The 12,240-nt window shown below is 46.6% G+C and overlaps 1 protein-coding gene across 5 annotated transcripts in view; it reads left to right on the forward strand.

Moving 5' to 3' along the window:
* The window catches only part of FN1 (fibronectin 1), a 55,104-nt gene extending 45,737 nt beyond the window's left edge, over positions 1-9,367 (forward strand). For 4 of the 5 annotated variants that reach the window (XM_065669736.1, XM_065669738.1, XM_065669739.1 and 1 more), the window contains 9 exons: positions 211-390; positions 938-1,027; positions 1,786-2,252; positions 2,770-2,908; positions 4,350-4,514; positions 5,830-5,955; positions 6,552-6,658; positions 6,945-7,055; positions 7,440-7,799. In XM_065669736.1, the coding sequence (XP_065525808.1) occupies positions 211-390; positions 938-1,027; positions 1,786-2,252; positions 2,770-2,908; positions 4,350-4,514; positions 5,830-5,955; positions 6,552-6,658; positions 6,945-7,055; positions 7,440-7,514 (1,460 nt within the window). In that variant the 3' untranslated portion in view covers positions 7,515-7,799. Of the gene's footprint in view, positions 1-210; positions 391-937; positions 1,028-1,785; positions 2,253-2,769; positions 2,909-4,349; positions 4,515-5,829; positions 5,956-6,551; positions 6,659-6,944; positions 7,056-7,439; positions 7,800-8,336 lie in introns of those variants that run through there. The other variant, XM_065669737.1, reaches the window with a different exon arrangement.
* Positions 9,368-12,240: the final 2,873 nt, after the last annotated feature.

A 12,240-nucleotide genomic window follows, 5' to 3' on the forward strand; every position in this document is an offset into this window, starting at 1 on the left:
GATCTTGTCTGACTTTTCTGCTTATGCTAGCACATTGTAATCACATATGTTCAGTCAGTTTTCTATATCAGACCCCATATAATACTTACTGCGACTTGCAGCAATAGGTTTTACTCCCAAGTTTGAGAAGGGTGTCAAGAAGATGAAGTTCAGGTGAAGAATATGCTTGTCTTTACTGTGTTTGACTTGTGCCGTTTTGTTTTCACCTAGCTATTGATGCTCCTTCTAACCTGCGCTTCCTTACGACCACAAGCAACTCCCTCCTGGCTACCTGGCAGCCTCCAAGAGCCAAGATCACAGGCTACATCATCAGATATGAGAAACCTGGCTCACCAGCCAAAGAGGTTCTGCCTCGCCCTCGGCCTGGCACTACTGAGGCTACTATTACTGGTACCTGTCTCTGTCTTGTGTGGGAGCTCTTCACCTGAAATGCTTAAATTTGAAGGGAGAGGGGGAAAGTCTAATTGTAAAACGTGTTGATGGTCAGCTAAGAGAAAGACAAAGTTTTGCCCCTTCACTGTGGTTTCTAATGACAGACAGTGGTTTTATAAGGATACTTGTCCTTCTAACACAATACACTTAACTGAGCAGATCAGCCATCAGGTTAGAACAATTCACAGGTGTTTGTTCCCACTGTCACCGCAACTATTGTCCATTCAAGGAAAAAGCCCTTGACCCTGGCACCCCATCAGTCACATGTTGTGAAGATTCATTATGCTTTGTGTCTGCAGCATCCATGATCCCAACTGACGCGGTCAGATTTGAAACTTGCTCCTAGGAGCAGGGAGTTTGGGCTCTTTGTACTCTCCTGAAAACCTCAGATCCAAAATACCCATACTGTAGCCACCTCCCTTTCTACCCTAGATCCCACATATAATCATAAAAGAAAAGCAGCTCTTAAATTTCAGATTGCATTATGTCCTTCCTCCTTCCCTAGGTTTGGAACCAGGAACTGAATACATCATCTACATCATTGCTGTGAAGAACAATCAAAAGAGCGAACCACTGGTTGGCAGGAAAAGAACAGGTAAAACAAAGCTCTGGAATGATGTGTGCCAACAGGAGATGTTGTCTTCCACTTCCGGAATGTAATCTCAGGGCTGAAATAATAATGTTATCTAAAATATCCTGTTCACACCATTCTGCCACACCGTTTTTATGAGTCAAATAGGCTTTGTAGGGAGGATTTCCTTTCTAGAATGCAGGAGGTAAGATTCTGAAGTTACTTTAATCACATTTAGCTGTGTTTGAACCCCAAGAACAAAACAACATGCTTGGTGCTTGATTCCTCCCTGGTTACCTAACTGATAATTAAATTAGGATTAACACTCACATTACTATCCAGCACATGGTGGCCTCAAGGGCAGGATACTTTAATATGTTCCCCATTGCATTTCTCTTACCGTAAAACCTCCACAATGCAAGTGTAGTTTCTTACTACACACCTTAAACAGGTAAACTGTGGATATCTCTTGTAATCATTTCTTCTTAATTTGAGCAGCGGTGGCTTCTTTGGTTAGCAGTGTTCAAAACTGTTGCTCAGTTGTACAAAAACTTTATACCAACACACTTCTTATGCCTATGTATTAGGGATATACATGTATATAAATATATCTAGAGACAGAAATTTCCTTCACAATCACAGCGAGGTCACACAAAGTGTGTTGCATTTTGGGATGATTGCTAATCTCTGATGCTTGGAGCAGTGTACAGCCTCCACTGTAGGTATTTAATTTACCATTGTTAATGCTTTGCTTTATGGCTTCTCACCTCCTTTTTGGCTAGATGAGCTTCCCACGTTGATTACCAGACCTCACCCCAACCAACCTGACATTCTGGACGTACCTTCCATCGATGAAGGCACCCCTTACCTCACCAACAATAGGTATGACAATGGAAACGGTATCCAACTCCCAGGCACCTCTGGACACCCACAGACAATAGGACACCAGGGCCAACAAGTCTTCTTTGAGGAACATGGCTACAGACGGCCTGTACCCACTACTGCAACACCCCTTAGGCCGGGGTCAAGGCGGCAACCACCAAATGTAGATGAAGCAATTGAAATCCCTGGGTACCAAGTGCCCATCATAGTTGAACCTTCGTACCCCCACTCCCGTGGGCCCCGGCGCAATGACACCACAGGACAAGAAGCTCTTTCTCAAACAACCATCTCTTGGAGGCCTTTGCTGGAGAGTTCTGAATACATCATCTCATGTCAGCCAGTCAGCCAGGACGAGGATACTCTGCAGGTAACTGAACTGTCCTGGCATAGGAATGGTGTTGGCCTCACCTGTGGTACCAGGCATCTCTTGAGAGTCCAGTCCCTTTGCTGCGTTAAGGGAGTGGCAGTGAGAGTTAGCTTCAAGAGTCTTTTTAACATGTAACTGAAACAAGGAAGGGTAAATGCCTCCCTTCTCTCCATGGTGAAGGCTACAGGATAAAACTGCTAAACCAGAAAGCCCTTGGAATGCTGTCAGCATCCCCCCAGGGAAAGGGACAGTCAGGGAGGTGGTTGGGGGTTTCAAAGACAGATGCTGCTTCCCCTAAGACTCTTTTAGCCCTTCTCCTTTGTCTCCCTTGGTTTCTGTTTCCCTTAAATGGTGGTAATAACATATACCTCGTGAACCACAGTCCACAGGAAATTTTAACTTTATATGGACTCCATCATATGCAGAGCATAGAAGTCAACCTAAACACCTATGTCTTTCCTACTTACCTAAGGAGTAATCACTCTTTCCGGTGACTTGGCATTGCCTCTTGTTGCAGTTCAGGGTTCCAGGCACTTCTTCTAGTGCTACACTCACTGGTCTTACAAGAGGGGCCACCTACAACATCATAGTGGAAGCCCTGAAAGATCACCGGAGACAAAAGGTGCTGGAGGAGGTGGTCACAGTTGGCAATACTGGTAAGTAAAAGCCTTATGGAGTCTCAGTGAACCTGTGCTGCCCTTGCCTCATTTCTCTTACTCAAGGCAACCTACCTGGTGCTCAGGCTTGGGAACAGTTCGGAAAGGAAGCTTCTCCTGACAAAGGAGAAGTCATAGCAGGACATCAGGACAAGTGATTTGTGGGTTCCATTGTTTTTGGATAACTGGCCCACTGACTGTATGACTAGAGCTATTCTGATCTGCTGTCTAATCATGAAAAATGTGCTTTGAGGCACCATACACTCCTCCTCTAGGATCAGTGCCAAGGAGAAAGCAAGAGATCTGGTGTTGGCTGCTTGCAGAGGAGGTCAGGGATCATGCTGGTGTTGCACATTCCTGTCCAGTAGCAAAGGTCTGCTGTCCAAATATCACATCATGCTTACGGGAAGGTGCTGGTGGCCAGCTTAACTGCTCCGTCAGTCACTTTCCACTGCTGCTGTGTTAGCTATCCAGCAGCACCAGTAGCCCATTGGGAAGGTCTGGCAGCAGGGCAGGCTGCCTGCCGAGATGCTGGTCAAGCACAAACACGCAGCACTTAGAAGCCATTTGACCAACCACAAAGTACTTGTGGTCTGAGACAGCACTTGCCGCAGATGGAAAGCCCAGAGCCCACACACACCCTGTGGGACCTGGGCTTTGCTTTTAGCAGCACAAGGGTCTAGCCTAGTCTGGTCTAGTCAACAACTGACTCTCCCTGTGTGTATTTTGAGGTCAAAAAGAAGAAGAGGACAGGATGAGAGAAGAGGAAATGAAGAGTTAAGGATTTATTTGTCCATCCATTATGCTGCTCCACACATCCTCCCTGGGAAATCAGGCTGTTTCTCCCCTTCCAGCACCTCAGTTGCTTTATCTCTGTCACAGACTGAACCATGAGCACTAGCCTCAACCTTGATCATCACACACTGAGCTGTTGGTGTGAAAAAAACACCTTTCAATTGAGGCACATACCTAAGGTGTAAATCAGTCCATCCTGATTTCCACCTTGGTCTGGTCTCCTCCCGTCCCCCTGCCATGAGCTAGAATCTGAAGTGCCTCAAAAATATTTACGTGCAGCAACCAAGCTCCTGCTGTTCCCCTGCATCTCACAGCAAGCTTCTCTCCAAACCAGGCTAAGTCAGGTTGTTGCTCTCCAGCAGCAAATGCAGAAACTCACACTTGCTTAAAACTTGGCAAATCAAAATGAAAATAGCCTCCATGTCAGCTTTTTTTATCATTAAACCTCTCTGACACATGCAAATAGAAAATATATCACGGGGAGTCTGGGCTGCTGACAGAATTGTCAATATGCCCATGGGGGAGCTCCATTACTGCCAGGATATTATAAGGGAAAAAAAGCCACATGTATTCAGTGAAAATCATTCTGTCTTTCAGTAGTTCCTATTGCTGTGTGTGATGCCTGTTTCCTCTCTTTCTGTTCCAGTGTCTGAAGGACTAAACCAGCCAGCTGACGACACCTGCTTTGATACTTACACTGGCTCCTTCTATTCCATTGGCGAGGAATGGGAGCGGTTATCTGAAACTGGCTTTAAGCTCTGGTGCCAGTGTTTGGGCTTTGGCAGTGGCCATTTCCGATGTGACTCTTCTAGTGAGTAGCTTGCTTTTGACCATCCCTGTCTCCAAGCTCCCAGAGCACTAATGACATGTTTGATGGAGCTAGCCTGATCCAAACATGATGCAGATGAATGCGGGCTCTGAAGTTCTGAAACCAAAGCAGCGTTTTGCATCATGAGAAGTGATGGAAAACTGGGGTTGCTCCTGAGCTGTGCAGCTAAGCTAGTAGTGCCACTCACTGCCTCAGCAATGCGCAATGCTGTATTGATACCTAATGACTTGTTCACCAAAGGGAAATGTTTTCTTTTCCCTACCCTTGCCAGTCACATCTAGGTAATGGGTAAGAGTCAGATAGGCAAGAGGCCTAGGTGCCAGTGAAGAAGATGGCTTTGAATATGAGATTATGGTTGAATCTGCATGTCTTAAATATGGTTGTCCATGTTTGTCCATGGTTGTCATGGGCCAGAAAGAACTTGTGTGGATTTCAGTGGGTATTATAGCAAGTCCCAAGGCTGTTTTGTAAAGCAAAAGCAACTTGTGGAACCAGCTGTGTCCCTGCCATGGCAGGAATGGTTGGACCAGATCATCTCCAGAGGTCCCTTCCAATCCTGATGATATGGTGATTTTCTCAGCAGCTCTTTGAAGCTCTGCTAAGCTCTGCAGGCACCAGCTCAGCTGGGGCACTAAGATTTATTTTTGCAGGACTGGGTTTTACCTGGAATAATCTCAAACTTCATAGAAGGGGATGGAAGAAAAGCCTGTGATTGAGTGGCTTAACACAACACATACCCAGCTAATTTAAATTGTAGAGTAAGCTCAGCATAGAGGGTATTTCTGCAGTTAGCGTGGCCTCAGAGGAGTGACTGCAGGGAAGACTTTTGTTTTACAGGATTCATGTTTATAATTCATTGTTTGATACACATGTTTTACCCATTGTTTTTCAGTCTCTGTGATACAGTTTTACCAGGTATTTGCTCAAAACCAGCATTTGAAATATTTTTCTCTCCCTTCTTTCTCCATGTCTATTAAATTCCCTTTCCTTCCTCTTCCTCTCCTGTTATCCAACACTCCTTTCCCTGTCTCCAGTCTTTGTCAGATCCTACTTACTCTTTTCCTAAGAGCCTCCAGCCATTTCCTAGAGCTGTAAGAGTCTTCAGCAGTTGAAACCTGCAGGAGCTGAACCCATGAAACAGCAGGAACTCACTTCATCCTTGGGACTTGGATAAGCTGAAAAGATCCTTTCTCCTGACTCTCTGTTGGTTGCTGAGACACTGCCAAGGTGTTCTGCTGCTGGGTCTCCTCAATGTGTGAGATAACTCCTGCTTCTCTTGTTCCTCTGCCTTCTTCAGAATGGTGCCATGATAATGGTGTGAACTACAAGATTGGGGAGAAGTGGGACCGGCAGGGAGAGAACGGCCAGATGATGAGCTGCACTTGCCTTGGAAATGGGAAAGGAGAATTCAAGTGTGAACCTCGTAAGTCCCCTTCTGATGTTAATCTGAGCTCCCATTCAGGAAATCTCAGCATCTCAGGACGCGCCCCCCATCAACTTTTGGTCCTGCCATTGGCACAAGCAGAGTATCAGGGTGTCTGATCCAGGTTTTGGAGGCTGAATCTGTGACAGATTGAATCTGTTCTCACAAGGGCTGAGAGTGTAAAAGTCACGTTGCCAAGCTTGACAAGAAAACTCTCTGTTGTTAGCTAAGGTCACAGCACACTCAGCATCTGGCTGCCTGTGGCCCTGGAGCTACACAAGAGGGACATATCACTGCACCAAGGGGTATAGATTACCCTAATCAGTAACACAGGACTTTCATGCAGGGCTTGTCACCTGAATGTCCTCTGACTTCACACTCTGAATTAAAGTGTATTGCTCTTGTCAGGCAAATACCCTTATGCTCTAGTTTGAAGTGTCTGGAGAGCTATAAAAATGACTAATGTTCTCCCTGCCAGTCAGTGAGCATCCGTTCAGACAGGAGCCAGAGGCTCCTGTTCCGAGCACCAACCTGCTCTGAGACTGATCGGAGCCAAGGCCAGGCTGTGCAGTTGAGCTCTGCCCATTTCTCCACAGATGAGACCACGTGCTACGATGATGGGAAAATGTACCAAGTTGGAGAGCAGTGGCAGAAGGAGTACTTTGGGGCCATCTGTTCCTGCACTTGTTATGGAGGACAGCAGGTAAGCAGGAGAGACGTGTCATGCTGAACACAGGGGGTGAAGAGAGGAGGTTGTACTGAGGGCAGTCCTAAGACTGCTGGGTTTCAGGTCAGATGGCGTCTGATGCCTGGCCAAAACAGGCCTCTATAAGAGAAAGAAGGACTAGCAGGAGAGCTTAAATCTTGCATCAGGGCCTGTGCAAGATAAAATGGGAGGAGCCTCTGTGGTGCTGGTGTGAACGCTGGCAGCTCCTTGGCTGCCTACCTCAGCGTGATCTGACCAGTGCACATGTGTTGTGTTTCCCCAGGGCTGGCGTTGTGACAACTGCCGCAGACCCAGCGTGGAGGTGGCCCCCGAAGGCTCTGCTGGGCACACCTACACGCAGTTTACACAGAGATACCACCAGGCCACAAACACCGTGAGTATGCTTTCTTTCTCTGTGTGGGGTGTGTACAGGGCTTGAGGGTGAGAGTAGTGTGCAGTGCTCTGCTTGGTCACAAGTGCATGGTCCAGCCACTGATCCAGCAAACTGTCACTGAGCTTACCCTTCCACATGTGGTGTTGGGTGCCACTTTCACATCAGTAGGACTTCTTGGCTAGTTCTGGGGTATTCCTGCATGCTCTGGCTGAGGTGGTGGTGCATGTAGTGATTTCCTAGTCTTCACTCACTGCTCTAAACCAGCTTGTGTGCTTTGTGCTGAGGAAGCCTAAGTGCTGGCAGCAATCCTCAGCCCAAACCACAGCATGGAAGTGTCCGTCCTTACAGGACAGAGCACTAACTGATTTCCTTCCCTCCTGACAGAACGTCAACTGCCCCATTGAGTGTTTCATGCCCTTAGATGTACAGGCAGACACACAACATCCACGGGGAAAGTAACATCCAGCAAGACCTCTTGCGGCAATGGCAACAGACAAACCAAAGTCTAAATCCCTGTCTGCCAGGATTACCACCAAACTGGAGTGATGCTAAAGCAAAACTGCAGCTTTGGAGAATGGCTAAATGCTCCGGAGCCATTGTCCCAGCTTAAGCTCAACTCACAGCTTCTCCAAGCGCCACTCTTGGAGTGTTTCAGACTTTTCTCATGATTGATAGCAATTGTCTTGGTTTTGCTCAAAGTGTTGAATACCAGTCAGTATTTTCAAATTTAAAGGAAATAAAAGGGGGGGGGGGTAAGATGCTAAATCACAAATTAGGGGGGGATCAAAAGATTAAGGGGAAGGGGAGGGTGTAGAAATTCAAGGTTCCCATGCTATGCAAAGAACATTTGAGTACAACATCACTGAAGTTTAGAGATAGGAAAGTCCACCAAACACTTCTGCTTTCACATAAGCGTGCAGCCAGCAATAAGATAGGAACAGCAAATCCAATCACTGTGATATTTAAAATATGCACAGTCCTCATTCTTTCTCCATGATCCTAGTATTTTTCTAGCTGTATCTTTGTATCTCATACTGTTATTTATCAGTTTTGTTCCCCTGACCTTCAAGTGTTTTTATATGGGAATGAAATGTATTGAAGACACTTAGTATGCAGTTGACAAAGAGGAATTTGGTGTAATTATGATCAGTGATTATTTTTATACTGTAAGTGCCAAAGCTTTACTACTGTGGAAAAGAATAAAAAACAACTCTTTTAATAAAAAGATTTACAAACCAGACATGCAGGTTAAGTGCTTCTCTTTGCTACCATGGACTCTAGGATGAAGATTATTATTCTGAGCTGGAGTAACATTGCCTTGAACCAAGATGGAACAAACATCTCAGTGAAGCGTGGAGTAAACCTCAAGAGAATACTTGTAGAACAGTTTGTTAATTGCAGACTTCCAGCTGCACCCCCTGGCCCAATAGAGCCACTGTATGTATGTATGTATATATGCCATGCTGCTGGAGGCAGGGGCTTGCTTGCTTTGTGGGAATAGATGAGGAAGGAAAAAGGGAAAGGAAGTATTCCCTGCTTTGAACAGCAACAGAGGTAGCAATGGTCTTCAGTCCAGCCAGACACTTAAATATCTATCATCAAATTGCTTTCGGTGAGGTTGAGTTGCTGAATTGAATGAGGCCATCCACACCTGTGAAGTCAGAAATGTTCAAAGACTCACTGTCCATGGGCCCAATGACTCCCACCCAGGTCCAAATTGATCCTGGGTCTCTGAGACCCTGCTCCATGCCTTGCCCCAGAGGAGGCCACAGTTCACCCCTCTCTGCAATGAAGCATCTCTTCCCCATGACTACCTAAAGGGTTTGCCTTCCTTCAACAATCAGCTATTCCATCTCCATTTGACCACACGGAATTCAAATGCCCAAATCCAGAACTGAGGCTGTTGGAGCAGTGAGCATGCCCTTGGGCACTGCTGCCACAGCAGCTTACAAATCCTTCATTTGGCCCTTATCTCCGCAGAAAATAAGAGGGGAACAGAGAGCGCCTGTGTCTATGCTGGCTTTCAAGTTTGCTGTGCTGCTGCCTCATGGGGTGGGGAGGGGGGTATTGGAATTCTCCTCAAAAGCTTTTTTTAAACTGAAGACAGTCTTGATTTTAATGAGCAAAGTTTGTCATAAATCCCTTGCGCTTGCGCTGCCAACGCTGCAAAACCTGTACAGCGTCTGCAAGGACAGGACAAGAAAGGTTCTGTCATATTCCCTCAGGCCACATCCCTCTCAGCTACACAAGTACTGTATTACCCAAGTCAATGGATTTCTCTGGGTTGAATAAAGCATAATATGAAAATAGAATTTGGCTTCTTAACACACATGGCAGATATTTTCAGAGGTTGCTATCTATAGAGCAACCAAAACATTCTCAAACAGTGAATGCAGCAGAAATCAGTTCTGTCCCACCAGCATTCAAGAGCCAAATGAGTGTTAAAAATGCATGAGAACTAAAACTGATGTAGACAGAAACACAGAATACTTTTCTTTTAAAGCACATTTCTACACACAGTCCATCTCATGTCACATCACTTGTGACAGCAGCACTCCCCTCCCTGCAGTGAGCATTATGAGATAAAAGTATTTAAACACTCCATTTGCCTCAGGTCCCTGCAAAGGTTTGTTTGGGCATTAAATCATGAGGGTTTGCATCTCTGAGAACATCTGTTTAACATGTACCAGGGCTGGCTGTTGGGTCAGCCAGGTAAATCATCTATTCTCAGTTACATTTTACTGTAAGTTACACTCACAGGGTGCCCAAGAGAAGCTGTGGCTGCCCCATCCCTGGCAGTGTTCAAGGCCAGGTTGGAGTGGGCTTGGAGCAACCTGCTGTAGTGGAAGGTGTCCAGGCCAGCGGCACAGGCTTGGAACTGGATGAGCTTTAAGGTCCCTCCCAACTCAAACCAGTCTGGGATTTGAAACCCACCAGCAGAGCACAGCACAGGGGCAGTGGAAAGGTGAGATCCAAGGTACCAACCACACACCTTCCCTTTTAGAAACAACCAAACGGAACCAAAGCTTCTGAAGGTTCCCATGCTTCACCCAGGCTGTAGTACATAAAGTGGCAACAGAAAAGCAGCTGGGCCTTAAAAACACCATTTATATCAATGGTCACCTTGAGCACTCAGAGCAACTGATGTTGTCCAACCAAAGTTACTTTCAAGGCTGGGGCAGCTGCCCCTGTCAGCAGGGAGCTTTCAGGTGTCCTGGGCTCCCAATACAGGTGCTCACAGCTATGCCAAGCCCCCTGGCATTTAAAACCTTTTTCTGCAGAGGCACATCGCCACATGGTTTGTCCTCTCAGCTAACTTAGAGCTTCAGTCAGAGCACAGGAGCAGCCAGAGTAAGGACTCTGTACTGCAGGGAAGAGGCCTTTCATGGCTGAAGGGGAAGAAAAAAGGAAAGAAAATATCTGATACTGACTGAAAAGGTGGAGAATGGCTCCTCCTGCTCTTCTTTTGCTTCTCCCCTTTGGGAGCTATTACTCTGCCAGCAAGGGACCTGCTGGGATCAAGGCGCCACACAGTAACAGTGCAAACCACAGCCTGTCAGCAGCCAGCTCTTCAAAAAACATCAACTAAAGGAGCAAAACTATCCCCTCCTTGAGAAGAGACATGCCCTTTCCTATGGAAAACACATACTAAGCAGAGCTGCCTTTAATCATTGCAGATATCAAAGGGAGAAGTAATTCACTCAACTAGCAGGAGCCCAACATACCTCATAAGGAGTCCTTCTCGACCAGCACAGCCTGTTCTTACAAAGAGCTGTGCAAGGGGAAGGCTCACAGCTCTTCAGCCCAGTTGTCAGCAGAGACTTGCTACAAGCAGGGACTGGATCCCCCCTTCAGAGCATCTCCCACCCTGACCTTAACAGAGCAGCAGCTGAAGCCCTTGCTTTCAGACCTGCATCCTAGGTTTGCTAGCATCTTCTACAGAAAGCTCGCCTGGAAGATCAGTGTCCATTAACTTCCATTAACAGTGCACCAAGGACAGCAAACAAAGGGTATATTATGAGCAGGAACACAGAGTTTGCCAGGTGCTTATTACCAGTCTCTATTTTGGCCAACACTCTATGTGATGCAGATAAAGAATGAGCTAACAGCTTCTGAGAGAAGCTCATAGCATCTATGTACCAGCTACAGTCAGAACAGCATGGTGGAAAAGACATCAGGAATAGAACAACAGTGGAAGAAAGCAGCCAAAACCCAACTTTTTAAGTATAAACTAATAAAACCAGGGAAGATTACAAACACTGACAATCCATGGGAAGCAACAGCACAGAAAGCAGTCAGGGCCAGGGCTTGGGGTAACACAGCCAGCAGGCAAGCCATAAGCAATGGACTGTTTCTATTCTGGACTGTCTTCATCTGAGCCCCAGAAGTAGAATCCTCTAACCTGTCCTGCTTAATCCAGCCACTTGGAAATAAGCCACTTTAGAGACCAGAAAAGAGAGGAGACTGCTCTCTTCAGCCAGAGCAAGGGCACATGGAATTCCTAGGCAGTACCCAGTGCCTCCGACACAAGAAGAGCAAGGGGCACACACATACATACAGCACATGGAATGACAGCATTAAAAGAAAAAACAGTGTGCGGATTACGATCATAGACTCAATAGACTGGTTTGGGTTGGAAGGGACCTGAAAGTTCATCCAGTGCCAGCTCCCTGCCACAGGCAGGGCACCTTCCACTAGAGCAGGCTGCTCCAAGCCCCATCCAACCTGGCCTTGAACACTGCCAGGGATGGGGCAGCCACAGCTTCTCTGGGCACCCTGTGCCAGGTTTTCTTAGTATCTTAAATGCCTCATATTCCCCAGGAAATATCTTTGCTTTGCTCACTTCAAGCAGTCTGGATCAAGCAGGCATGCAGGGAGAATTAAATACATGCCCACAGTCACAGGAAGTCAGCAGCAGAGCCAGGAACACACTGGAACTTCCACTCTTCTCAGTCTGCCTTCCACCTATGCATGCCTGCAGCTGCTTGAGCAAAGGGAACACAGGCAGGCTTCCTGCTCTGTCCCAGCCAGGATCGGAGGCACGACTCAAGTGTTTATTGCAAAACTGTGGACTGCTCCGTGCCAAAACTGAACAGATTTTACAGAACAGAACCCAAAATCATCCCTTTGAAATGGTCACAGTGACTGCCAGCAAGAAACGTGTCTGGGCTTGACTTGGTTCATC

This window comes from Lathamus discolor, chromosome 3 (genome assembly GCF_037157495.1).
Source record: "Lathamus discolor isolate bLatDis1 chromosome 3, bLatDis1.hap1, whole genome shotgun sequence".
NCBI classification, from domain to species: domain Eukaryota; kingdom Metazoa; phylum Chordata; class Aves; order Psittaciformes; family Psittacidae; genus Lathamus; species Lathamus discolor.